At 43.4% G+C, this 26711-nt stretch overlaps 4 protein-coding genes and 1 pseudogene across 11 annotated transcripts; 2 read left to right on the top strand and 3 right to left on the bottom strand.

The window, feature by feature from the left end:
• Positions 1–1235: 1235 nt before the first annotated feature.
• LOC140221945 (uncharacterized) lies at positions 1236–4231 on the bottom strand (annotated as a pseudogene).
• A 425-nt stretch (positions 4232–4656) lies between these two features.
• Positions 4657–6430, top strand: LOC117844385 (uncharacterized). Its single transcript, XM_072291901.1, has 2 exons — positions 4657–5613; positions 5708–6430. Exons 1-2 carry the CDS (start codon positions 4657–4659, stop codon positions 5873–5875), a joined length of 1125 nt encoding a protein of 374 aa, XP_072148002.1. The 3' UTR covers positions 5876–6430.
• Positions 6431–7584: 1154 nt separating this feature from the next.
• LOC117846400 (WAT1-related protein At5g47470) lies at positions 7585–9830 on the bottom strand. The gene is made up of 6 exons (XM_034727557.2): positions 9190–9830; positions 9006–9071; positions 8806–8922; positions 8341–8728; positions 8104–8255; positions 7585–7995 (listed from the first exon to the last, which is right to left on the bottom strand). Exons 1-6 carry the CDS (start codon positions 9453–9455, stop codon positions 7854–7856), a joined length of 1131 nt encoding a protein of 376 aa, XP_034583448.2. The 5' UTR covers positions 9456–9830; the 3' UTR covers positions 7585–7853.
• A 249-nt stretch (positions 9831–10079) lies between these two features.
• Positions 10080–13480, bottom strand: LOC117843837 (uncharacterized). Of its 3 annotated transcripts, none has more exons than XM_034724561.2 (4): positions 13332–13480; positions 11252–11342; positions 10897–11164; positions 10080–10451 (listed from the first exon to the last, which is right to left on the bottom strand). In XM_034724561.2, exons 2-4 carry the CDS (start codon positions 11336–11338, stop codon positions 10246–10248), a joined length of 561 nt encoding a protein of 186 aa, XP_034580452.1. In that variant the 5' UTR covers positions 11339–11342; positions 13332–13480; the 3' UTR covers positions 10080–10245. The 3 variants fall into 3 exon arrangements, with proteins under 3 accessions (XP_034580452.1, XP_034580454.1, XP_034580453.1); XM_034724563.2 differs by lacking the exon at positions 13332–13480 and adding an exon at positions 12642–12893; XM_034724562.2 differs by lacking the exon at positions 13332–13480 and adding an exon at positions 11431–12584.
• A 450-nt stretch (positions 13481–13930) lies between these two features.
• On the top strand, positions 13931–25560 carry LOC117843835 (DNA mismatch repair protein MSH4). 6 transcript variants are annotated; one of them, XM_034724556.2, is made up of 25 exons: positions 13931–14224; positions 15456–15659; positions 15734–15769; positions 15858–15970; positions 17130–17175; positions 17731–17777; positions 17892–17999; positions 18199–18274; positions 19163–19235; positions 19330–19475; positions 19582–19667; positions 20045–20104; positions 20252–20391; positions 20460–20599; positions 20678–20728; positions 21069–21132; positions 21726–21869; positions 22465–22532; positions 22641–22699; positions 22793–22949; positions 23842–23894; positions 23976–24074; positions 24479–24593; positions 24674–24796; positions 25044–25560. In XM_034724556.2, the coding sequence occupies exons 1-25, from the start codon at positions 14114–14116 to the stop codon at positions 25209–25211; spliced, it is 2487 nt and encodes an 828-aa protein (XP_034580447.1). In that variant the 5' UTR covers positions 13931–14113; the 3' UTR covers positions 25212–25560. The 6 variants fall into 6 exon arrangements, 4 of the variants coding, with proteins under 4 accessions (XP_034580447.1, XP_034580448.1, XP_034580449.1 ...); XR_004637841.2 differs by lacking the exons at positions 24674–24796; positions 25044–25560 and adding an exon at positions 24341–24378 and having other exon boundaries at positions 22793–22944; positions 24479–24580; XM_034724557.2 differs by lacking the exon at positions 20045–20104.
• The last annotated feature ends 1151 nt before the right edge of the window (positions 25561–26711 follow it).

The following is a 26711-nucleotide window of genomic DNA, read 5'->3' on the forward strand; positions in this document are numbered from 1 at the left end:
CCCACCGCCGCTGAGCCGTGCTGCAATCGCGCTCACCACGACCGTCGTGGCGCTCGTGCTGGCTGTGGCCGCAACACGAGTGGCCGGCCAGACGGCAGCGGCGGTGGATCCAGGTGGCTGGGCGGGGCGGCACCCGCCACTCACGGCGCCGTGGCGCGCGCGGCAGGAGCTGCGCCTACTGCTTGCCTGGTGCCGTGGCGTCGTGGCGTGCGCAGCGGGCACGGCGCACGGCAGCGTAGCGAGGAGGAAGCTGTGGGGCGGCGGGTACAGTAGCAACAAGACGCGATGAGCCTGGGGCGGGTGCCATGCTCCCAAATCACCCGGTGCAGTAGCAGCAACAACAAATCACACAGCTCTGCTCTTGTCTAGGTGCAGCAGCAACAACAAATCACACAGCTCTGTTCTTGTCTAGCTTTGTTCTTGCAGCAGTAGATAGCTTGCAAGGGAAATCTCTAAGGATAGCGGAGCAGAGGAAGCACCAAGCAAGAGATGTTGATAGAAAGCACCAAGTAATATTAACATGTTCATGCGGAGAGGGAATAGGAAGCACCAAGCAAGATTGACATGTTGATAGAAATTGCTAGGATAATTGTTAGGTGTGTGTAGTGTAAATGACCGACCTTGTGTACTGTATTATTTGAGATTTCATAAATGGTAATGGATATGAATTCACATAAATTGACATGGAATGCATGTCAATAGCATTTTCATATTGCAAATCCAAGTACTGACAGTGGTAGCATCCAATATTATTTTGGTGCTAACCTATTACATATCACTTCAAAAGAGTAGAAGAGTTCAAATTAATTCAACACAGATGGTTTTGTCTTCTTTGTAGCTTCTCCATTCTTCTTTGCCGGTGCAACCTTCCTCTTCCTTGCAGCATCTTTGCCTTGTTTTGTTGCAGTTGTCAAAGGTGCAGGCCTCTCAACTGGCATGTTAGAGCTGATGAAGGTAGAGTCTAGAAGTGAGCGTGGAGGCTGAGAGGAAGATGTTGATTGTGATCCCTGGTGACATTGAATTGCCATTGTAAAGCTAAACAACACAATTGACATTACCATCCAGATTTTAAGTAAGACATGTCCAGTAGCTTACCTATTCCCTCATTTGGAGAAGCATGGTGGAGCTAGCTGTGACATCATATGTGAGTATGCTGGTGATGAGAAATGTTGTGATATCATGATAGAACTTGAAACAGGAGCATCTTGAGAAAACCACTGGGAAGTTGGAAGATCCTACATTAAATATGCATAAGGTAAAACCATTTCTGGAGCATTAAGTTTCAGAGGCATAAAGTACAGTGAAGGAGGTAATACCTGTTCCGGGACTAGAGGTACCATTTGTGGTTCTTGATTTTTCAGGTTCTGCATCCTCATGTTCTTGATGTTCGGCCTCATTAGGTATATGATCCTCAGGCCGAATGCCCATCTTTTGAGAGAACATCCTTTAGCATTGTGGTTATCCTGCTTACAGTAGCTGCATGTGACTATCACTCCATGCTTGGACAGTTTAGGACCATTCGTTCCCTGGATTTCACATGGTTGCTTCCTTCTACACCTGGTGGCGTTCCTATTTTCTTCTCATAAACAGGAGCTCTGACTATAGGACCATCTACATGTAACCAGGTGCTCTTATCTCTGCATGGTACGATGTTACCTTCGTATGCCTTGTTGAAAGCTTCCAGGGAGTAGCATGCATGGATCATACTCTCTGGAGGAATCCTCTCATGCCTTAAGCAAGAGATGGTATGTTGACATGGAATACCTGTCAGATTTCACTTCTTACATTCACATTCTTTGGTATTGATATTGACTACATACTGAAAATCTCTCTCAAATACTTGAAAAAACCCCTGACCAACAGGCAATGACTAACAAACATTAGCAAATTTAGCATTTTTGGCTACTTTCTTCCTTATCTTTGGACAGATATTGCTTACAAACTGCTCAGCCATCTCTTTTTGCTTGTTGTAGTATTTTGTCATGAGCTGTTGCTTGATCCTTTCAAGCATACTCAAGATTGGCATTTCCCTTACTTCCAAAATATACTTGTTGAATACTTCACAACTATTATTCAACAACATGTCAAACTTGGGAAATTCTAAAAAGTATGCCCTTACCCATGTGTTTGCAGGCATTCTCTGCGGCCAATTATATGCATCTTCATTCAATGTCTTCATCTTGCCCATATGGTACTCCCACTTGGCTACTGTACTAGCCCTTGCACAAGTCCACAACTGGTTCTTTAAGATCTCACCTTTAAAGCGTGCATCCTTGAAATTGGAGTAGAGATGTCTAACACAAAATCTGTGTTCCGACTCAGGGAAAACCTCCTGAACTGCAAGAATCAAACCCTGAAAATGCACAAGAAGTATAGGAATTAAACATTACTATGTGTGAACTTACCTTAAATAGGAGAATAAATATAACAAAAATATGTACCATCTGCTTGTCAGTCATGATAGTCTAGGGAAATGTGTTGCTAATGCCCAAATCTTGCTTCAGAGTCTCCAAGAACCACTTTCATGAAGCCTTTGATTCAACCTCAACAACTGCTAAAGCAATTGGGTATATACAATCATTGGGATCAATGCCCACTGCAGTAACTCCAAATTTGGTCTTGATGTGGCAGCCATCAAGACATATCAATGGCCTACAGCCAGAAAGGAATCCTCTTTTGCAAGGATCCAGTGACATGTAACAGGCAGAAAAATGACCATTTGATAGGTTCAGAAAGAATGAAGTGCCTGGATTACTTCTCCTGAGCTCTTGTGCATAATCCCAAAGCTGGTAATATTACTCACTGTTATCTCCAAAAATCTTCTTCATAACTATTCTTCTAGCTCTAGCCAACTTGCTTCTTGAAGGAGTCAAATTCAAATCTTTCTATACTGTTCTTGTAAAATTTGAGATACTCATGTTGTTATTGGCTCTAAATGAATCCAAGTACTTGTCAGCTAGCCAATTTACAGTACACCTCTTGAGAACCTACTCATTTTGACAATTGTGTCCTCCAACTTATGTCTTGACTGTAATTGCCTTGACTCTACTATCATGTGATGCATAGAGTGTCCAAGGACAACCATCTGCCCTCATCCTCTTCCTCTCATTACTTGGTATTTTTATCTCAACTCTATTCTTCATACTATACTTTGTAAAAGCAGATCTCAGTTTCTCTGTTATCTCAAAAACCATTCCTACCTTGAAAACAGGGTTACTCAAGTCTTCTTGCCTGTTGGGTAATAGCAACTCCTCATCATCATCAGTAGATAACTCTTCTGTCATAGCAAATCCATCCACCTTCAACCTACTTTCCTTGGCCTTCTTCACCTTTCCAGTATTATTGGCACTACCTATTCCTTCATCCACCACATCCTCATCCACGTGATCCACAAATAAATCATCATTACCATCATCAAGTTCATTTTCACTATCCTAGAAATCTAAATCTTCACTATCTTCCTCGTTACTGTCAGATTCTCCAATCGAATTACTTCTCTGCTCCTTCGCTGGACTTAGATTCTTATAAAAGTATGGTAGCTTCTCTCCATCTTTCTTCTCCCTGTACTGCACCTTGACATTGACAGGGCTCACCACCTTTGGAAGCTGTGCAATTAGGTTCAATATGATATGATCCCAAGGAGCATTGATAACAATATCATCATGATCAAAATAGACAACCAGGTTCTTAATCCTACCCACAACTGAACACATGGCATTGGTGTCTACATCACCTTGTATGACTCTCAGGGCATCAACCAATTCCTTTCCTAGTAGGTAGCCAATAATACTTCAAATTTGGTGTCTTTGGGTATTGTAGCTCCATGAGCATGTCATGTATCCACTATGTCGACCAAGTATCAACTTCACAGTGATCATACCAACTAACTTTTCCATCTACATAACTCCTCAAATGCCCAAAACCAACGAAGAATCCACCATGGTGAACCTGTACTGTGAACTCATCAGGATTGTACCTACGATCAAGAACAAACCAATGGAAACAACAAATTAGACTAAAATTAAGCTAGCATTTGACACCAACAGAACCTCAACAGAATCCTAAATCCCATCGAGATTACCCTAAATTGGACAATTCCAACCCAAAACTCGAATTTTCTCCTAGGTGCATGCACTAATTCTACCAATCCATCACCGATTTCATGAGTCTGGGTCGGATTCTCACCATACGACGGCGCATGGTCGACCTTCCTCCGCAGTATTGGAGCCATCGTCGGCCGCCGTGGCAGCAGACAGCTACGGTACCACCGCCGTGGTTCGCCTTCGTCCCTTGTTGTACCACGGACTGGTACAATTTATCGGCAACCGCCTCCGTCCCCATTGCCTCGGTGGTGATGAAGTCGAAGACAAAGGGAGGTGGGGGCGGGGCCACACGAATGGTGGCAGCATAAGGAGGATGGGGGTTGGGGGGATTTCTGGAAAAAACATTATGCCTGGGTCCAGTGTGGCGTGCCACATCAGCTCGCGGATCCGGTCTGAGACCCATTTTGACACATGTCGACGCCTAGATCTTGTAGCTATGCATTTTGGGAGCAAGAGGACCTGAACTACACTCGGTGCCAAGTTGATGTTTTTTACCGGGGGGAAATATTTTGTGAGCACATCTCATTTGCTTCGCAGCGAAGCTTCTCATATAATGCAGCTCCGGTCAGGCCGCCGCCTAGTCCCGTCGCGGCCGTCTGCGGCGCCGCAAGGAGGTGCCCGTCGCGGCTGTCCCCGGCGGCGCCCAGAGGAAGGCGACGGCGGTGGTGAGGACCGGCTCAGTGGCCTACCCGAGGAGCTGATCCTAGAGGTGCTCGACCGCCTCGGTTGTGCCCGTGAAGCTGCGCGCACTAGCGGCCTCTCCCGCCGCTGGCGTGGCCTCTGGACCCACCTTCCCGTCCTGACCTTCGACGGCATGAATCCCGATTCGCTCGGCGGCGCGCTCGCCCGGGTGCGCCCCGAGCGGAACCGCCTCGTCATCCGCATCTCCCCGGGTGCCACGCTCTCCGCCGCGCGTGTCTCCTCGCTGCTCAACGCCTCGGCCCGGATCGCGCCGAAGGAGCTCGTCGTCGAGCTGGATAGGTACAGCCGCGGCGTCCGCGTCAAGCTGCCGCGCTTGATCCAGAACCTTGCCTCTGCACTCTCTGCACTCTCCGAGGCCGGCAAGTTCGCCGCGCTCGAGAGCCTGGCTCTCGTCCCGTGCTGTGTCGACCCGAGCGACCTGCTCCCCCTCTGCCCGTGCCTGCGCAGGTTTGAGGCGCAGTGCCACTATAACTGGACTCTCGACACGCTCGAGGTCCATTCGGAGTCACTCGAGGAGCTCGTCTTGGGAATCCAACATCGGTCGTCCATGCCACAGCATGTCAACATTGCGACGCCCATGCTCAAGAAGTTCATGTTGAGATCCTACGGGTTCCGCTTTGCCATGTCCTTCTTGGCGCCCAAGGTGGAGGAGTTTTCATTGGAGATGGAGTGTGGTTTGTCCAGAGTTGGGTTTGGCGAGAAATGGCACCTCCTGTGGTTGAGCATGGTCACGGCGTGGACTAACAGATATGGGCAGTTCCCTCGAGTCCGCGTCCACACCCTGTCCCTGACGATAGCAGCCCGCGATGTGCGTTTCCTCTCCTGCACGATTCCTGACCTTCACGGCTAAGCTAACAATCTTATCACTCATGTCTATGGCTGTTAATCCAATTGTTTTGCAGCGCTATTCTGCTGCAGCGCAGAGCTTCACGCAGAGCTTCGCGCAGGAAATAGCACGTCTTCCAGTGTCCCACTTCTCTGTGTTGGAGTTGCGTCGCCGAACGGAGGGGCATGGTTTTGGAGCGCTTGTGTTGCACCTGCTCCTGCTTCGAACCACCATAGAGGCTTAAGGTGGCCCTGTTGCGAAACTATGTAATTATCCACCTTTCTCATTTGTCTTCTGCGAATATCTTCAGTTTATATCATTTATATGTGTTGATTCTCAAATATTTGAAGTTTCCATAAAACAATATGCTTTCATACTTTTTAGTTTGGAGAATGCTTAAAGAATTGTGACTGTGATCAAGCTAGCAATTGGAGAAATGAACATATCTCCTTACCCAATCTTCAAGTGGTAGAATTTGAAGGCTTTCATGGAGCGGATCATGAAGTTGATTTCCTAAAATTTCTGTTCCAATCTGCACCAATGCTGAAGAGATTGACCATTGAACTGTCCGCTGAGATTTCTCCAGATATTCAAGGATGCCAGGAACTCTGCAGTATCCTTAAGGCGAATGCTTCTGTGAAATGCTATGTTTATGACAGATCTGGACAGAAGATTTCATTTGCATGATTAGCGTGCGTCTGGGTGTAACAAGAAATCTGACCCTGATGCTTATGTCTAGGGAAACCTGAAGTGATGCTCGTTTGTTAATCTTTCTTTGATGCCATGCTTAAGATTTTCACAGTTCTTGGAGGGCCTTTTGTGTTGAATTTCACCACGATGGCAGTGTCTTATCTTGCTTGTTTCTCAATTATTGTACCAAGGTTTATTATGTCAAGAAACTTGGGATGATAACTCTGCATGGATCCGGTATCCATGATTAGCGTGTTCTTCTTAGTTGTAAGAACTGTTGTCTTAATGCCTGGTGTCATGGGAAAATTTCATCAGTGTTTATCTTGCTGCTACATTTCTCTGAAAATATTTAATACTTTTATGAGTGCGCTCATGATCTACAATAAGTTGGTAGGATGGCGGTGTTTGGTATATGTTATTGCTAAATCAACTATGCAAAACATAATTGTCCATCATGATTCATCTGTTCAATACAGTTACATTTTTAAACTAGTGATCATGCCTATTAACATTGACCTCATACAGTAGCTTGATATGCTATGCTACTGGTTTAGTTTGGATGTATAGTGTCCTCATATTGTTTTGTAATAATATTGCAGCATTCTTTTCAAATGTGCTGTACACAGAGGGTTCAACGTTGTAATTATAAAATTAGTTGTGACTTGATAGTTGGTACCTGGACATCAATCTAATTCCCAATGAACCAACCTTTATGCGAAGGTGTGTTAAGTTGTGAGTGGTCTCATTTTGCGGTACTTTGTCTCCATTGTGTTCATAAACCAAAGCCTTCGTTCCCCTTTCTGTTACTTGTTTTCCAGGAGGCAATTTGTTTGTCTGTTTCATTTGTCAACAGGGGCCAAGCTTACTGTGATTAATGCCGTTCTTTCAGTTTCCCCCATAATTCGATAAGCATCTTTCTCATGACAGTAGTAGTTGATCGACCTGTCGAAACTTGAAGGGACTGTTTATGTAGGTTGATCACAGTTCTTGTTTTATATATTTGAATCGATGTAGGGGTGTAGGTTTCATAGAGATTTTGATGGGGCATGGATGTTTTGGGGGATCAATATTAACTTCAAAATACATCTTTACTTTTGATACACCTTTAAGTAAGTTATTTATCCCCTTGTAGCCTTTAAATTTACCGGACCATATATATACACCTCGTTCTTGCTTGCATGTAGATTTGCCAAATTCCTTTTATAAGTTCAGAATACCTTTTGTTCCCCTTATATCTGCCGCCAATATTACGCAGAACTAAATTATATTGAGCTAGCAGATCCCACTGTAGCCTTTTCTTGCTTGTTGATGCTGTAGCAGTATTCAGTAAGCATATGATTCGGATGCTTTGTTACGTTTCTACATTCTGGTCATTTCCTGCTTAGGCTACACAATCACAGTAACTTTTCGCTACAAGAACAAGCATCCAGGTGCTACCTAACAAAATGCAAAAAGGAAAGAAGTGTTGATGTGCCCTGACTGAGATACTCGGGACCACACTAATACTAAGTGAAGCAAAACTATGCTCAAGCTCAGAACAGCAGCGGCTTCTCCATGTCGCTGTTCACCGTTCTATCCCTTTCCTTCCTTTCTGCAGCAAGAACCTGCCCTTCTTTCTTCTTTGCCCACAGCACCGCATACAGCCCGGAGAAGAGGAAAACCATACCCAATATGCTGCACCGAACATCATGCATCAATTCATTCTATGCAGTTCATCTGAATTGGGGGCATGTTGATTCACAATATTGCTAAGCATGGATGGAACCTGGAACCTTCTAGTACCTTCCTAGATGCATGGCCCGCCCGAGGAAGAGCACGGAGAAGATGGCGGTGCCGACGGTCTGCGTGGGGCTGAACATGGAGACCATCACGGGGCCTTTCTTCTCCAGCGCCCACGTCTGGAACATGATGCACGCCGAGCTCACCACCCCGCCCTGCAACCACACACACCAGCGACAACCTGTCACGCCACGCTGGCCGAGCTAGCTTCTTATTTATTCATCACCATTTCGGCAGTACCACGAACACGAGGGAGAGAACGATCTGGAGGCTGATCTGGGGCGTCCCGGGGGTGAACTGCCCCGCCGTGGCCACCTGGAACGCCGCCGTCAGCGCCGCGCCGATCAGCGACGTCACGGAACAGAGCGTGAACGGCGCCGGGAAGTGGAGCATGGTCGCCGCCTGCATGACGATCGTGCCGGAGAGCACGAGCACCGCACCGAGGAGGAACAGGCAGCCCGCCACCCAGCTCGCGGCGGCGGCGCGCTCCGCCGGCCGCGGCATGACGTGCCCCGGCGGGGCGTCCGGGCTCTGCAGGACGCTCATGGCGATGGCGCCACCCAGGCAGACCACGGTGCCGAGGATCTTGGCCCTCGTGTAGGGGCACTTGAGATCAACCCTCTCGAACCTGTAGGTGCCGGCACGTAAAAACTACTAACATTGTGCGGCTGCGCAGTTCATCTCACGGCCGGCGTAAGCGCGTACCCGAGGCAGCCGGAGATGATGAAGATGAAGCCGGGGGTGAGGTTGGGCATGGCGGAGGCGATGGCCGGGGACGTCATCTTCATGCCCTGCAGCAGCAGGGCCTGGAATCCTGTCACCCTGGAAGACACCGACATGGATCATAAACTCATCATTTGAGAATTGAGATCGAGCAGCACTTAAGAACCGCTAGAGTTTCTCACCCTCCCAGAGCCAGCACGATGAACTGGAAAAGCAACCGGCTTGTCAGCTCCGACGGCCATTTCTTCCTGCTCTATCCATGCACGCACGCATCGTCAATCGCAGATTTGCAGATCGAACGTATCGAAAAGTAACGAATAATAAATAATTTAGGGGATACGCGCGTGCATGATCAACAATTCAGACCTCTCGAGCTTGACGGCGAAGGGGATGGTGAGGACCGCGGTGCAGAGGCTGCCGAAGGCGACGAGGAAGAGCGGGTCCAGCCCCAGCGCCAGCACGGGCGTCACCACCACCATGTACGCCGCGCCAGCCAGCTGCACGCCCACCAGCCCCAGCGAGATGGCGCCGTCCTCCCAGCACCCGCGGCCCGCCGCCGCGGCGTCGTCGTCGTCGAGCGGCAGGAGCATCGGCACGGTGGCGGAGTCTGTGGCGGCGGGCGTGCCGGCCATGCACGCGGCGGGTCTCCCTCTCCTGGTGGCGGGCGCGCGCTGGTGTGCGTGGTCACTCCGCACGTCGCGCGGGCTCTGCAAGTGTTTGCTATTCTGAGGGGCCGAGGGGGGCGAGAGGGCTCCTACCGAACTGAAGCCGAAATGGCACGAACGAGCAGTACTCAACTGAATGTAAGAGAACACACCAGACCGGAGTTGGGAAGAACGAGCTACAGAAGTGCCGATAAATTCTGATGCAAAATGGTTGGATTACTACTGCTGCAAGTACTGTCTAACTGTAGGTGAGAATGGCACGGTCATACACTGACCGGTTCTTCAGCTCATGGGCACGTTCGACATGCGATTCCATCTCTTCCACCAACAATTTCGCATTCTAAACGAGAATATCTGAATTGGAGACACATGTCTGCTGCATCTGTACAATCTTTGAGTAGCAGAACAAATTAGCACCCACTGACCCACGTTGCGAGTTATCAGACTTCTAATGCAATCTACTTCTAAGAAGACTCAAAGGTGTAACCTCAGTTGGTTCTGCTATTTGACAGGGCAGAAAGACACTGAGGCCTGGCCACCTGTCTTTTGAACTACACACTGATTGTTCCACAATGTCACAGCAAAGCAGGATTCAGAAAGAGCGATCCGTTGCAGGACAACAGCCGACTAATCAATTCAGAACAACTTTCTGCAAGTGCTAACAGGCAACAGCCATGCCAAATTTTGTTTGACATGAAAGCGAACATCTATACAGGAAATATCCAAGAAAGAACACTGTGGTCGAACAGTCCACGATTCAACCCAACTGATACTTCACGTCAGGGCCCTGCACAGACTCTCCTCCTTCCCGTGTCGACTTACGTGTGTCTGTTAGGTTGACCAAGGATTTCACAGTGTCAGCGCCGAATCTGCCCGCAAGGGCGCCTTTCTCAGCAATCACAAGTGATTTCTCTTTGACAAAGCTTTGCAGTTTCTTGGTATCAATATCCAGGCGCTCTTGGTCTACAGCAATAGTAAAATGAAACAAGCAATTGTTAGTCACTGTGTTGTCTCAAGGAACTAGTCAAATATACATAGTTTGACCAAACTGACATAAGTTTCCTTATGCCTAAAGGGGAAATAATTGCTTAAAACACAATTCTAGGAATTTTACAGAACTGAAGGCAAAACATTTCAAGGGCCCAAATGAGTCCAAGAAGATTTTGGATGCTAGAAGATAGCAGTGGTGACAAAAGAAAAGAAACAAGCCTTGGCACACACTTCTTCACCCCCAAGCTTGTCTAACAATAACATGCACCAAAAAATAATATGCAGGAGTAACCACCCAAGCAGGATCCTCTAGATTTCAAATCGACAAATAGAGGCTTGCTCCACATATGTATTGAACTTTCATCATTAGTAATTTCAAATGCATTTGATTTTTATAGACCAAGATTCTGGAGGGTACCTTTTTCCAAAACAGTATGCGCCACATGAAATGGAACACGGGCAAAAATATCTGATCCAGGAAACATTAGCCAGGTATGTTCTTTGGGGTCATGATCTCCACAAGTAGGGCATATCTCCTTTATCAGCTGCTTGCCAGAGCTTCCTTCCATTTCTTTCATTATGACCTCAAAGGGAGATGGCACACTGGTTTTGGTTGTCCTGGCTTGTTTACGGAGGGCTGTCAGGGCCTCCCTGTTGCCATTTCTCACCTTGTCATTTTCCACCAACTGATATCACAGAGAACAACAAAACACAAGCAATCAATCGTGACACTTATCTGATATTTAAAATTCAAGCCAATAACACACACGGACCTGATGCCTTGCCAGAAGAACTTGCTCTGCATCAGTCTCAATGTCAACCAGAGTCTCTTGAAGCTGCTTCATGTTGGGATCCATCATGGGGCTGAAAAATAATGTCAAAGGTGTCAGTAAATTTCTTAAGAAGAACATGGCATCCTCATATTATACACTAGTATCTTAAAGGGGCATACACAAATACACAATCTTCACTTCTTCATAGTCTCAATTCTAGCTATCCTTCTTCTATGATAGAAGGTACATAATTCTGTAAACCTGAGATAGTATGTGCTTGTACGAAAGTAACATTGTGAGTTGCATACTAGCATCAAAATTATCTTTAGTACAGTACATTGACCACATTGCTCCTAGCTGGTGTGATGACACACCTCAGGTCAACACATAATTTTCTAGCTACTTCAATTTCAAATTTGAAGCCTTGAATGGTATACCAAACAAATCAGAGAACTTTGGCATACACAGCTTAAATTTGAAGCCTCGAATGGTATACCAAATAAATTAGAGAACTTTGGCATACATAGCTTAAATTAGAGAAGGTGCTGGGCAAGGGCCGACATGAGGTTGCCAGTCCCTAACCCATGGATTCCTGCACAGCACCTGCTCATATGACTTGACACATGAGATCCAAATCCAAAATTTCACAATCCCGGTGATTTCACAAATTGATGTAAGTGAATTATCGAGTAAGTGAAATTATCAAGTTCTACAGCAGTGGCAGACCCAGCTTTTTGTTAAGACTAGGGCCAAAATTCAGCAGCCAAAAGTACTGCTACAGAGTAATCGCAAGTGTATTGTAAAGGTCCATTCCGATGGCCGAATCTGACCAGAAAACATAGATAGTTTTCATACTGTTACAATTTAAGCATGTAGTCGTTTAGAAATGACATTTCATCCAAAAAGTAATATAATTTGAGCCTGAAATCAAGTAATATGTTTTTTTTACAAGGAGCTAAGTTTCGAGCAGAAAGGTAGGTATTGGGGTATCTAAACACACTTGTTTTTTGTTTACACAAAGTTAGATGAAATCAGAACTGCACATATCAAATTAGAAGGCTACAAAATTATCGGAAGCCTCTGAAACACTCGGGTGTTGTATAAACACTCCCTTAGTTTTCATTTCTGCAAGGATGGGTACTTATATGGGGTTTCAACAAAACGAATTCAGTTCACAAATCACAAGTCTAGAAAGTGAATTAGAATCATGCGATGTTCAGTTAGTATTAGGTGCTGTTGAGCACATACGCAGTTACCCACCCAGGCTTTGATCTGGGTAACTACCTCCTTTTTTTTTCATGTCAATGCCAAAGTTTTTAGCCTCACTTCTAGTAGAAAGTAAAAAAAAAACAAGGATACTTTTTTTTGCATTTAAAAAGGGGTTGAATACTTGTCCTCCTTCCGGTCGGGCGTCGGTGGTGCCTGCGTCTGCCTGCCTCCTTCCAGCCGGCGCGGCGGTGCGCGAGGTAGGACTGCAGTAGGAGAGGAGAGAATAGAGGAGGAGCAGAGCCGGCGGCAAGCGTAGGCAGCAGCTGAGGAGCGAGGGCCAGGACGGCGGCGGGCGGCGCACCAGGAGGGCGAGTCGCGACTCGCGAACAGAGGAGGCGAGGACGAGCGGTGGGTGATTTGCGCTGCTGCTTTGCCCTAGTCGATGGGCCTGGGCCTCTTGCTTTTAGGCCGAAATTAAAGAGGGGTAGTGGACTTTGCTGGGCCACGACTAGGGCCACGGCCCGGGTGGCCTTAGGCGCAGGTCCGCCCTAACAGCACAATTGATGTAACCAAAGAAAATTATAAGGCATCCGGTTGAGTTGGACTATTCAACATAAACGCTTTCCTCAATTGATCTCTAACTGATCTGCCATTTGCTTGCTGAGCCATTCTCAGGACTAAAATCAAATGCACCGGATGCTTAAGTTGTTGAGTCATGCTATCAATAGTTGCCTGGAGCACAACTTCTATTTCTGAAAAAAATATGTACTCAAATCTACAGATAAATTACCAATAGATGAACTGCTGATTACAAGTTCACAGCTGCAAATTTGCCCTCCTCACTACTACAGAGAATCGGTTTTGTTTGTACCTGTGGGGATCTGACTCTTCAGCCTGAGAGCTCAAAGAGCGCTCGGGCCTCAGGAGGCACGTGCCTACTGCCTGGAACTCGCCACCCGCTGCGCGCGGCAAGTCCGCGCCCGGTGCCCGCCGCCTGGGTGCCCGGCCACCGCCACTGTCGCAGCGCCGACTCCCGGAACTAGCCGCCCGCTGCCTGGTGCTGGCCCCCGTCCCCGCCGCAACCGCAAGCGCCTCGTCCGCTCGCTGGCGCCGCCTAGGGTATTAGTTTTTTTTTTCTAGTAGTCTGGGCTGGGCCACTGGCTCAGTTTTTTTGAGGAGGCCGGCCGCTCAGTTTGTTTGGAAAGGATAGAGGCAACGGCCCATCCACCGGCCGCGGGTGGTGGAGGCTGATGTTTAGCGTGGGAGGGGCAGTGGAAGCGGATCCGGCGGCGAACGCCGCCGGAGACGGCAGTAGGCTGGCGGGGCGGGGGAGCAGCGCCGGTCACCGGGGGCGAATAAGAAAGCGGCGGCGGCGGGTGCTGGAAGAAGAAGATGAGGCTTGATGTATAGGGGAGACGAAACGAAGCTTTCGTTGTGGGCCTTGGGCTTGGGCCTTGGGCCTTGGGCCGTGCGATGTCTACGCTTTCCGTCTTCACTTGATGTGCATAGGAGCGCCCGGCTGCCCGGGGCAGGGGCCTTGCATTCCGGCACAAACCTCCCCATGATTCCGTGAAAAGCGGCATCAGCGCTAACACTCGCGGAGTCGCGACTCGCGAGCGCAGCGCTTGCGGTGCTCGGCTCAGCGCGGCGGAGATGAAGGACGGCGCCGCTGGAGCCGACGGAGGCGGAGGCCACGGAGGAGGAGGAGGAGGCGGAGAGGGGTCGAGCTTCGTGATCGGCCTCATCGAGAACCGCGCCAAGGAGGTCAGCCACGCTCTAAAACCCCTCTCCGCATTTCTAAAACCCCCTCCGCATTTCCCTGGTTGTTGGATCAATCCGCTCGAATTGAGTTGATTTCTCTTGAGATTCCTGTTTCGTTCCCCTTCCCCAGAACGGTTATTACTTCCTGGGACGGGTTGGGATGAGCCCACGTGCGCTGCTTGCCTACTTGGTTGGATTGCTTGCTCGAATTTGTTCGTGTAGGGTTTTTCTCGAACCGGTTCGTGTAGGATTGTTGCAGTTGTTTGTTCGGATCGAGCGTCGCATTCAACAGCTGCGCGAGTTACTCATCGAGGGTTTGGGGTTTTAGGATTGACACTTCGCCTCTCGGTGTGCGCTTTTCCTCACTGAGTCACTGATCCAGCTGTTTGAGAGAGTCGAAATGGTCTGACACAAATGTAGCGGTTGATGAGGGCACAACTTCAGTACCCTCCTGTTGCGTTGTTCAGTGAAACTGACTAAGTCCCATATTCTGATTTCCGCTGTCCGAGAGTTTATTTTGTTTTCTAGTACAGAGCACAATCTCAATTCCATTATTTTATTACGATGGCAGCAGCACGTTAACTACGTTTAAGCAGAATCTACAGGACCTTGCCCACAGTAACTTTGCTTTGAAAATGGATTACAAAACCTTCATTAAACACCCCCTTTTTACCCTATTTACATCATGACATGGCATGCTAACTTGTGTGCTACAAGCCTACAAAGTGAGGGAAGGTGGAGCAGAGAGGAGGGGGTTGCAGGAAGCAGCAGGAGGAATATCAACAACAAAGCTGGCATTAGGAAAATATTGTGTATAAGTCATTAACCTACGGATGATACCTAGATATAATGATTCCCTTTTACATTTCTTTTACTGTTTATTAGTTAATACAAATTCAGAATTCTAGGTTTATGCTTTTTTAAAAGGCATCTGAACTTGTACACCCCATGTTTTATTGTACCAATTCTTTATTGAGCCAGTTTTGGAAATGTAAATTCTTTTGTGGCTTGTTAATATTCCAGTTGACATGTGCTGTTGTCTCTCTGAGTACATGCACTCACAAATTGGCTGATGTGTTAAGAGTTATATCGCGATAAATAAAATAAATTGGACGCAAAGTTTTACATAGATAGAGTAAAACCATGGAAAATGTAATCCTTTCAATGATTTGGTCATTCTTTTTCTGAAAACCAATTATGTTATATTGATATAAAATATGATATACTGTTACAGGTTGGCGTTGCGGCCTTTGATTTGAGATCAGCTGCGCTGCACCTATCTCAGTATATTGAGACAAGTCGCTCATACCACAATACAAAAACACTACTTCATTTCTATGATCCCATGGTTGTCATTGTGCCCCCAAACAAAACAGCAGCAGATGGTATGGTTGGAGTTTCAGAGCTGGTAGGTAAACATTACCCAGCAAACAAAAAGGTAATGTTGGAATCATCATTGATATTTTTCAGAACAATAATTTTGTTCTAGTCTAAACATAGATAATTTTATAGGTCACAATGGCACGTGGTTGCTTTGATGATACGAAGGTATATGTTCCCCCTAATTCACCATCTTTCTTTCCAATGTCAGCTGACTAACTTCCCCTTAACATCGTATGTTCCCTCTTCTTTTAAGGGTGCTGTCATGGTGAAAAATCTTTCAGCTAGAGACCCATCTGCGCTTGGTTTAGACACTTACTGCAAGCAGTATTATCTTTGTCTTGCGGCTGCCTCTGCAACAATTAGGTGGTATGTGTGCTCAACACATCACGACAACATCAGGGCTCAACTTTTACGGTTCTACCCTGTTCAGGAATAGTAATAACTTCTGAAGGAATTGTGGGTATATTTACCGTGATATACCTCCTGTGCATATAATTTAATATTGCTTCAATATGTGTCCATGCTGCCAAGTGCCAATTACGACTTGTTTCCAATTATTTAAATGGTTACTGCCTTCCTGGAGCATAAGAACTTACTGCAACTTGACGAGAAATCAACTCATTTTTAGAAAGCACATGCACTTCTACGTTTAGTGGTATTTTCTGTTTTACAACATTTATTTGGTTCTGAGTTGGAATTCATAAAACAAAAGGTCTTTGTTGTTGAAATACCATAATAACCCATGAATTCTGCTTGTACTGTTCCATGTATAATGCAGGAAACCTACTCATCTCTAAACATCTCCATTTGATATTAACTATAACCAGTTAACGGTGTTCCTGTATATTCATTCTTCATTGATCTTTAAAAAAGGCTAAATTCAAGTTCTGAACTCCATCAGCTTCCCACTTGGCTTCATCTAGAAATTTTGAACATAGAGCTGTACTTATCACCTTATCTTTAATCGTGGTTATAGATAACTATGTGTTTTTTTGAGGAGGTGACATCTCAGGAACTGTAGACCTAGTATAAGTTCGAATTAGATGGTGTTGATCCAATTTTTGGTTTGATTTTCAATACATTGAGAGCTGAGTATGTTATACGGGAAGCTGGCCCTATTGCCCATTTGCTTACCAACTGAATTGCATTTCTCCATTGGGTTTCTGTTGTACCATCCTTCCCTTCTTCTTTTTTTTGAGTGAAATACAGTAGGGCAAACCCATACTTTGGTGTCTATTATATAGATAAAAAAACTGAGGTTAAAAGAAGAAAAACCAGAAAGAGAAACTTCACAGAAGGATGTTTAGCCAATCAGGACTAGGAGGGGGTTTTAATCTGTGCAGGTGAAGCTTTACTGTTTGTGCGAAGCAACCTTTTTTCAGTTTGAATCTCTTTTTGTATAAAAATTATGCTTGTGTTCTGATTTCGGTGATATCTCCTTTTCTAGAATTCACTTCATTTGCTATTACAAGTTTATCGACTATCACATGAATCTCATGCCAAACTTCTTTAAATTTTGTTACAGGATAGAATCAGAAAGGGGTGTATTTATTACCAACCACTCATTATCAGTAAGTTCTTAGGAAGGAAGTTGTTACTGTAAAGCGTTTGTTTGATTGTTTCACCTTCAGGTTCATCATTAGTTTATTCATTATGAACAAGCGGATTTTGATGCGCACTGTTTGTTCTCTACTTGATGACCTCGTCTCTGTATATGCATTGTCTCCAGAAAGTTCTCTCCAAATGGAATCCCTTTTGCAAATGGCAATTGTAAATCATGTTTAGCTTTTATGATGTTTCGATTTCTAACTGATTATTCTAGTGACTGCTGAGTAGTCAGTCCATGCATTCATTGCATCCTGTACATGTTGGGATCTTGAGTTTTGCTTCAGGAAGCAGTCTTTTGAAGAATTAAGCAGACACTTTTTTGGTGGATTCACTGCATTTAAACAACTCTTAAACTAACACACAACCATCAAAGACTTATTTGTTTCCTACAACTTTCGATGTGTCCATTACTCCTGTGTCCTACTAAACCACGAAAACTGGGAGTTGAAAGTTGCTTCTCCTTTTTCTATCTATTATAACCATATTCGCCATTATTGAAAATCTCTCTTTACTGTCAGGTTACATTCAATGGGTCATTCGACCATATGAACATTGACTCAACTAGGTAATTCTTTCGAGATAATACACCTTTGAGTGACATAAAGTAGCATTAACCAAGTATGTTCAAACACTTGTCCCAGACTTGAATTGCTTTATCTGTTTGGTATGCAATCTGCAGTGTTCAAACATTGGAGATTATTGATCCTCTCCATACTGAACTATGGGGCACAAGCAACAAAAAGAAAAGCCTCTTTCAGATGTTGAAAACTACAAAGACTACAGGAGGGTATGCCTTCAGACCACCAATTACACCCTCTTACACTTGCTGGCACTTGATAGTCTTCTGATAAATCATGTTCAATCTAGAACCATTTCTACCTTATGAAATCATTCTAATATAAGCTATTCACTGTTTTTTTTTGCTTTTAGTTGCACATTTAAGTTCTAAGCACATTAAGCTATTCTCTTTGACATACTTATTCCAGGGCCAGACTTCTGAGAGCCAACTTATTACAGCCATTGAAAGATATTCAGACCATCAATGCTCGTCTAGACTGCTTGGTAAGTATTTTCATGATGTATTTACGAATGAATACCTGCAGTTCAACACTGCTTAACATCTAAAACCAGTGAAGCATATTAGAATACTTCTTATCTTGTACCTTATTAAGTTGATATTGGAATGTGAATGATGTGCTTGGTCCCATTGGATTTAACTTGCAGCGCTGTGCTCTGAGGGCTAAGTTGAATTGTGATACAACTGTTGGATGTCTGCATGCACTTCAGACATTTCAGATTTCTGAAGTCTGAATCATACCAGCTTCCCCTTTTCTTGAGTTTGGTTTCTAGACAATCGTCAGATATACTCTCCTGTCATGTAAACATCTTTCAATACCGTCACATAATCTGCATCGGCCTGTAGCTGAAGTTTGTGAGTCTTGACATGAAGAGAAATGAGTATTGACTGTTGAGTATTTCAAACTTTGTTTATACATGGTAGGTACTCCATACAAACTAAAAGATTTCCTAAAAATATAAAAAGATGTGATAAATTATGCTATGATATATGTAGTAATGTACATGCAATCAAAGTTAAATATAAAACATTATTTATTGAAATATCCTTTTTTTGTTCAAAATTAATTGTGCATGCAAATACTTTCTATTATTGCTAGGTTCTGGTATTGCAATGTACTAGCTGTACGAGGCCTGTTTTGTTCCTGTTAAAAACCATAGAGCAAACAGTCTTAACTTGTACTTGCAGAGTTTCCTTCAATCATAACTGTACTATAATCTTCATGTGCATGCTTTTTAGTATGATTGTGCAATTAACCGAAATGTGAGATCTCATAAGTATTGGTTTTTTATTTAAGTTAACACCCAGAAGGGTGCAATGATATGTTACAGTAGCAATATGTTTTCTAATTTAAAATGTTAAACTATTTCCAGGATGAGCTAGTGACCAACGAGGAACTGTTTTTCGGATTGACTCAAGGTCTTCGTAAGTTTCCAAAAGAATCAGGTTAATATACTGCTCTCCTCCCTTTGTTATACTGCGTTGTGAATAAATGTGATTCTCACTGTCGCAAAACTCTCTTTTGCTTTCTATGCACTAGATAAGGTTCTCTGTCATTTCTGCTTCAAGCCCAAACCGGTTACGGATGAGGTATTGAAGCCTGCCAATGGTAGAAAGAGCCAGATGCTGATTTCTGATATTATTATTCTAAAGACTGCTCTGGACGCCATACCATTCTTCTCCAAGGTCTGATAAACCATTTTATTTTGCTTCTGGAAAAAGAAATGTGCACAATCACTGGAAATATAAATAATTGCCAATGTGTTTAATGTGTGTCCCTTCCATCATTCAGGTTTTGAAGGGAGCAAAGAGTTTTCTCCTTCGCAACATTTATCAGACTGTATGTGAAAACCCTAAATATGAAAATATGAGAAAGAGGTAGTTTTGTGACCTCCTGCTTCAAAGCGAAAGTTGCATAATCTTTTTAATCCACATAATATGCACTGACTATCATTCGGTAGCACCATGATAAGCAATTTTTTTCCTCGAACACCCATGAAAAGCAAATTACATAGTAAAATAAGAACTTGCTCACCCTTCAGAATTTTATATATCCTTCTGAGTAACTTTGCACTGAAACCTTTTTTAGGAAGTTCCAATGGGAAATGAAAAGGCATAAATAATTTTCACTAATCTATCTTGCTATGTTTCCTAAAAGTTTCAATGTTTAAACAAAGGTATAAAACTAAATTTGAAATAAGATATTTACCATAGTTTGTTGATTTGTTCCAAATTCTGCCTGTTTCACCTTGCAGAAGCAGTTATGTTTGTATATCATCAAGAATAATGATTACGCATTGTATCCTTAAAATCAGGTTGTTGTCTAAGATCTATATATCTTAGCCAGGAGGGCAGTATTTCAGTACTTGCTGACCACAGTTATATTCCTTGGCATTGTTAATAATTTTTGCCACACAGTCATGATCTTTAGTAATGTTCTTATTTAACTTTTGTGGTCCTAGAATTGGAGATATCATTGACGAGGATGTGGTTCATTCAAGGGCTCCATTTGTAGCCTGCACTCAGCAATGTTTTGCTATTAAGGCAGGAGTTGATGGGCTGCTTGATGTTGCTCGTCGATCTTTCTGTGATACCAGCGAAGGTGGCGCTTCTTATATACATCCATTCTCACTTTTTTATTGTTCACATTCTTAACATATTGTATTGCAGCCATACATAACCTCGCCAACAAGTACAGGGAAGAATATAATATGCCGACTCTGAAGATACCCTATAATATTAGGCAAGGATTTTACTTCATTATACCCCAGAAGGACATTACTGATAGGCTTCCTAATAAATTTATCCAGGTATATGAGCATCATCTTACAAAATCAGCTTGTTAGCTGTAATATGATAACCAGTATTTGTGAATTCTTGATACTCAGGTTGTTAGACATGGGAAGAATGTCCACTGCTCAAGCTTGGAGCTTGCTTCTGTAAGTTAATTTCCCTGTGCTATTCTTTGGCATCTTAGTAATTACATGATTTGTTGCCACACTGCAAACCTTGGCCACGAATTTCATTTTGCTGATTGTCAAATTTCCAGCAGGATAGATGTTAGTCAAGAGTGCATAAGTAGACAATATACTTTATCCATTTTTTTGTTCTTACATTACTGTAACCGCTAGATGTGCTTGTTTAGCTGTATGGCTTTGTGATTACTAATACATTTTTTTAAGAAGATACACTTATCTTTTATCAGTTGGTGCATAACCCTGACAGCCACGACTATACTTGGAATAGCTTTGTGATAGTATTTTGCATTCCATTTTGCAGCTAAATGTTAGGAACAAGTCAGCTGCTGCTGAGTGCTTCTTCCGCACGGAACTTTGTTTGGAAGGTTTCTCTAGCAATAAATATTGATGTTTGTTTTTATTTCATTTATTTCTTGATTGGGGTTCTGTCATTTTGCTGGTTTGATTTCAAGAATATATGGGTAGTTATGAAAAAAAAATGAATGTATTGGTCAAGTATATTTTCCACTTACAACTTACTTTTTCTGAGGAAAATAAAAAATTAAGCTTCTACCTAAAAAGTGAGGTGCCATATAACATGTTCTATATATTTCTGTTGCACAGAGAGGCATGTTGATGGCATCCTCCATGTAAGTAGAAGCAGTTAGCTAGTGCAGGAGGGTGCATGGCAATACTTGATTTCCTTTTTTGTTCCCGTGCTTCCAGTTTCGCAGTGATGCCTTTTGCCCATCAAAGTTGCAAATCGTGCAAATGAACACCTGAATCTACAACCTTGAATGCAATGTTTGTAATTTGCCTGATGAAAATTTCCATGCAAATTAAATTCTAGTATCCTAACATTTGTTTAAAAAAAGAATCTTGTGGTCATGGAGTACTCATGCAATTCTACATTTCATCTACCACGCAAGCGTCTATAGAAATCTTTAAACTGCCTGAGTCTTGTGTTTATCATTTTCAGGTCTTATTGACAAGATCAGAGAAGACATTGGTATCCTTACATTGCTCGCTGAAGTATTGTGTCTATTGGACATGATTGTAAACTCTTTTGCTCATACAATATCTACAAAGCCTGTTGATCGCTACACAAGACCGGAGTTCACAGGTGGGCAATTTAGTTCCTAGTCATGTATTTTGCTACTCCCTCCATTTCGCTATATTAGTTCATGCACACCATTGCAAATGGAATGGACCAAGGAAAAATCCATAACCAAGTGGAATTATGTTGAGTAGACCATGCTACGTGTTATTTTCTTGAACACGCAGGAGAGCTGCATGTCATTCCATTAAGAAGAGAAACAAAAGTACAAAAAGAACACACCCAACACACCCACACAGAACTAACTTATCAATGCAAGAGAAAGCAATCACTCCTGCACACGTGGAACATGCAGAAATAACAAAGTTAAATGCTCTATACATGCATTCATGCTTTAGTTGCACACTTTGAATTACAAGTTTGCTGAGACAATAAAATTGAGTATGTGTTACCTGGATATTATGAGGGGCATAACAGGAAGAATCACAATAAAACATTGTCAGTTAAACCCTGGACGGATATTTTGAAATGGATATTCCTGAGATTAATATAGATGGAGAAAAGAAGGAACTACTGCAAGTGTGAGTTCTTTCATTGTAGTGCTCTAGGAATCCATCTCTGGCTGTTCATGATTTTTGTTTTTTTGTTTCTAATTAAGCAGATGATGGCCCAATGGCAATCAATGCTGGACGACATCCTATTCTGGAGACTTTGCATACTGATTTTGTTGTAAGTTACTTTTTTTTGTTGATTTCTCCATATTTACTTCGAAATCATTTCATTATGATAATCTTGCTGATTAAAATGTCCACGGCCTATGTGTTGTTTGTCATACAGCCTAACAATACATTTCTCTCTGAAGCATCCAATATGGTTCTTGTCATGGGGCCAAATATGTGAGTAACATAATATTGTATCAAAGTTGGTGTTGCCGGCTATTTATTTATCTGTGGAAGTTCATCTAATCTCTGGATTGTTTACTGTTGCAGGAGTGGCAAAAGCACATATCTCCATCAGATATGTTTAATTGTCATTCTTGCACAAATTGGCTGTTATGTTCCAGCTCAGTTTGCATCATTAAGAGTGGTTGATCGCATATTCACGCGGATTGGCAATGGGGATAATGTTGAAAACAACTCAAGTACGGTATGTTTTTGAAAAGGCTGTTCTAAACTTGTAATTCCCAGACAAGGATAAGCCTGATCTCTTCAACTTTATTCGTTGTGCCTTATTATACAAACTATTCATTGAGTTACAGAATTACTCTAGAAATACCTGAACAGTACAGTAATTAGATCAAACAGAACAACTATGCATGAACGGTTAACTTCTATGGTATTTCCATGATATTGGGCCCTGATAATTGTTTAAAATTCTTTGCTTTTCTTTCCTCACCTATGACATCTATGTGTTGTTACTAACCTTGAGGAATTGAGAAGGCACTGTCCATATGGGATGATGGATATATAGAGTCATCATGGGCTATATGGTCCTTGATATGCTTAACAGTTAACATGTGTTAGCTTAAAATCTTAAAATTATCAAACATGGGCAACTGAAGACAATTATTGTTGTTAAACCATATGCAGTTTCTCCGCCTTTCTTAAATTCTTAAATAGTCCTTATGCTTTTTGGTTGGTTGGAGCATCAAACTGGAAATGCAACAAAAGCTCAGATGTCGTAAGTTCAGTACACAAGTTTGTTCGTATTTATCAATTGCAGTCTGCTTCCTAGTTGTACCGGGTTATATAGGACTATTTGACAAAGCAATTGACATTTACAGTTTCTTCAAGGAGGTTAGATTATTCATCAGTAGGCCATAGTGTGTTTGTCGATCATTAGTAGTCTGCAGCAGCAGAATTATTCTTGTCAACCTAATTGATTGTGCAAAGTGTCTGATTCATTTATTTTTCAAAACAAGTGAGTGCACAGATTTCTTAGGTACATAGCAGCTTCCATTTGTTTATCCAGCACCTTAAGATTTTCTGAAACCAATATTATTATTGGTGTATCTAATTACCATAATTTGTCTTTGCAGTTTATGACAGAAATGAAAGAAACAGCTTTCATCATGCAGAATGCTTCTTCAAAGTATTTCTACCACACTGCTGAAGATTGAAATTCGGTATTTTTTTAATCTCTTGTTTTTGTCTCATGACCACGAACTTACAGGAGCTTGATTGTTGTGGATGAGCTTGGAAGGGCAACATCTTCCGCTGATGGGTTGGCAATTGCATGGAGCTGCTGTGAACACCTTCTTTCTGTCAAAGCGTAAGAACTAGTAGCCCTTATTAATCAACCTCTAGGCTGCTTACAGCTACTGATGGTCTGGTACACAATGAATGCCCATTTTTTCAGCTTCTTGTTAGCCTAGGCTATGCACTGCGGATTCAGATAATAGTTTTTTGTTGAACTAGTTATTAATATTGTAGTGGTTACATATCAGAAGTAGCACCAAGCCATGGTACTTTGTCATGCCTGATGCTAATGGTCATGCTGTTTTTCCATAATGTTGGTCCTCTGCATCACAAATTCAGAATCCATGATGTAGTTTTTCTGTGATGGACTCAAAGTTGTAAGTAGATGTTTTATTTAATTACGAAAATAATACCATTATTTGGTGGAAAGTGATGTATAGTATTATCCTTCCTTAGTAATGCCGTATACCCATGCAGATACACTGTTTTTGCCACACACATGGAGAGCTTGTCAGAACTTGCAACGATGTATCCAAATGTGAATATCCTCCATTTCGAAGTCGACTTGAGAAATGATCGCTTGGATTTCAAGGTCTGTACCCAACCCTGACAATTTCAGGAATTCGGTTCTTCATGTCTGTAACATTTACACTGTATCAACCACTGCATCAGTTCCGCCTGAAGGATGGCGTCAGAGAGGTACCACACTATGGGCTTCTGCTGGCCAGGGTGGCCGGTCTCCCTGCTTCAGTGATTGACGCCGCGACGAGCATCACTTCACAGATCACAGAGCAGGTAACCTGGTACCTACTTATTGCTATAATAAGGCTACGGCATCATCTTTTGGGGTTATGCTATTGCTATTATAGGATGTAGCAGCTGCTGAAAATCAATACTTCACCTATGTGTCATATTTCTATGGCACCCATTTCTATCTCACATTTGCACAATTTACCAATATTGCCTGTTTCCTTCACCTGGGGGGTGGTGATCTCTGGACTCTTATTGACCAGGTAAATTTTTTGTATTTGCCCTTTTGCAGGAAATGACAAGGATGGATGCCAACTGCGAGGAGTTCCAGTCTCTTCGGATGGCGTACCAGGTCGCGCAGCGGCTTGTATGCCTGAAGTACTCGAACCAAGGCGATGACTACATCCGTGAAGCGCTGCGAAATCTCAAGGAGGGCTATACTGCAGGCCGGCTAACATGAGAAAGAGGATGTTCTCTGCAAGAATTGGACTGGTCTGCCTATGCGCAGTGACTGAAGTGATATCAACTCCGTGATATTGCATGATAAATCCCCACCGCCGCCACTTCCCACAATCCCACTGCCTTATGCAAAATGCATCTCATGATAGTCACATTTGAGATACTCAAGAGTCAAGAGATGGCAAGTCTCACTTAATGCATCTCAAAATGCGCTTCTCATGGAGTAACAAGCAAGAGGAACACGACAGTGGCTCGAATAGATTAAGCGACTAATGATTTCAGCGGCAATGTTTACAAAGGATCGTCGACATACTACATATGAATCCCCAGAAGGAAATGATTTACACACACCATGCTGGCCATTTTGTTCTGCCAATTACACGTGATCGCTACAGACTTGAAATAAATTCATGAACTAATCAAACAAAAACAGAGACTATTCATGAACTGAACCAACAAGCAACGCATCCAGCAGAATCAAGCAGCAGCTACTAGTATCCATGCGAGTCAGCCCGGGCCTGGCGCTCCATCTCCGGCAAGAGGCTGCGGCGGATGAGGTATTGGACGAGTCCGATCGGAAGTCGATGGATGGGCCAGTTTCCGTGAGTGGCAAGTTTAATGGATTAAGGCCTGATGGTTTCCAACTGCTGTTGGGCTGGTGGATCGATCCATCTGGTCATCTGGCCCTAGATATTTCCATTTTGAGATCATCCCATTTGAATTTTCTCTCAACATTCGCCCGGGGCAGTCTAAACTCTAAACCCTTCCCCCCGCAGACCTCAATTCCTCTAGAAAATGGAGCTTTTTTTCATCAGCTTATAAAAAGGTCACGATCCATTCTTGAGTTGAGCACGTATTGAACGACTTTTTTTTAACGGAACATTAAAGAACCTTTTGGCTTCGGAAGGGTACAATACATACATATTAGCAAGCAAAGTACACCGTCGTATGCATTCAGAAAGTACACGTAATAGCAGCCAGGAGAATATCAAATTTGAGTCTGTTTATTGTTTTTTTAAGGTCGTCTGTTTATTGATGTTGGGGGAAACTGAATCGATGTTTCTATCTGAAAGGGCTGCCATTTCCATTTACGAATTATAAATTAAATCTGCTCATAGCATTCACAAAGCCTGCGCATAAACCTTGCGTCCTTGCCATTCCATTGAACCCAACTAAAAAGAAGAACCTACAGGGCTTCTTCTTTACCAGTACAAGTCTGGCATAATCCTGCCAGTTTTGTTTAAAAAAAAAAGAAGAATCTACGGTGCTTGGATCAAATGAAGGGAACCTAGCAGGCACACTAAGCCCTGAAATCCAGAGAAGCATGGTGTTATGTACATTCCTGGCAGTTTACCAGGGTGAACTAGAAGAAAAGCAAAACTACTGAAAGAAAATCAACAACTCTAATAGCATCATGAATCCAGAGAGGATCAAGTGCACTTTACATGGACGGCCTCAATTGCCTGTGTCGTTTGCAGCCACATTAGAGTTAGCAACCCGA

Source organism: Setaria viridis, chromosome 2 (genome assembly GCF_005286985.2).
Source record: "Setaria viridis chromosome 2, Setaria_viridis_v4.0, whole genome shotgun sequence".
In the NCBI taxonomy this organism is placed as follows: domain Eukaryota; kingdom Viridiplantae; phylum Streptophyta; class Magnoliopsida; order Poales; family Poaceae; genus Setaria; species Setaria viridis.

Excerpts from the sequence above, each read along its gene's own strand:
- LOC117844385 (XM_072291901.1), top strand. The coding sequence starts at position 4,657 with ATGCAGCTCCGGTCAGGCCGCCGCCTAGTCCCGTCGCGGCCGTCTGCG. Across the intron at positions 5,614-5,707 it reads TGACGATAGCAGCCCGCGAT|CGCTATTCTGCTGCAGCGCA; the intron begins GTGCGTTTCCTC and ends ATTGTTTTGCAG.
- LOC117846400 (XM_034727557.2), bottom strand. The coding sequence starts at position 9,455 with ATGGCCGGCACGCCCGCCGCCACAGACTCCGCCACCGTGCCGATGCTC. Across the intron at positions 9,072-9,189 it reads TTCGCCGTCAAGCTCGAGAG|GAAGAAATGGCCGTCGGAGC; the intron begins GTCTGAATTGTT and ends TGGATAGAGCAG. Across the intron at positions 8,256-8,340 it reads TTCTCTCCCTCGTGTTCGTG|GGCGGGGTGGTGAGCTCGGC; the intron begins GTACTGCCGAAA and ends GTGTGGTTGCAG.
- LOC117843837 (XM_034724561.2), bottom strand. The coding sequence starts at position 11,338 with ATGATGGATCCCAACATGAAGCAGCTTCAAGAGACTCTGGTTGACATT. Across the intron at positions 11,165-11,251 it reads TTCTTCTGGCAAGGCATCAG|TTGGTGGAAAATGACAAGGT; the intron begins GTCCGTGTGTGT and ends CTGTGATATCAG. Across the intron at positions 10,452-10,896 it reads GCATACTGTTTTGGAAAAAG|ACCAAGAGCGCCTGGATATT; the intron begins GTACCCTCCAGA and ends CTATTGCTGTAG.
- LOC117843835 (XM_034724556.2), top strand. The coding sequence starts at position 14,114 with ATGAAGGACGGCGCCGCTGGAGCCGACGGAGGCGGAGGCCACGGAGGA. Across the intron at positions 19,668-20,044 it reads TATGAAAATATGAGAAAGAG|AAGCAGTTATGTTTGTATAT; the intron begins GTAGTTTTGTGA and ends TTCACCTTGCAG. Across the intron at positions 20,600-20,677 it reads TTCCTAATAAATTTATCCAG|GTTGTTAGACATGGGAAGAA; the intron begins GTATATGAGCAT and ends CTTGATACTCAG.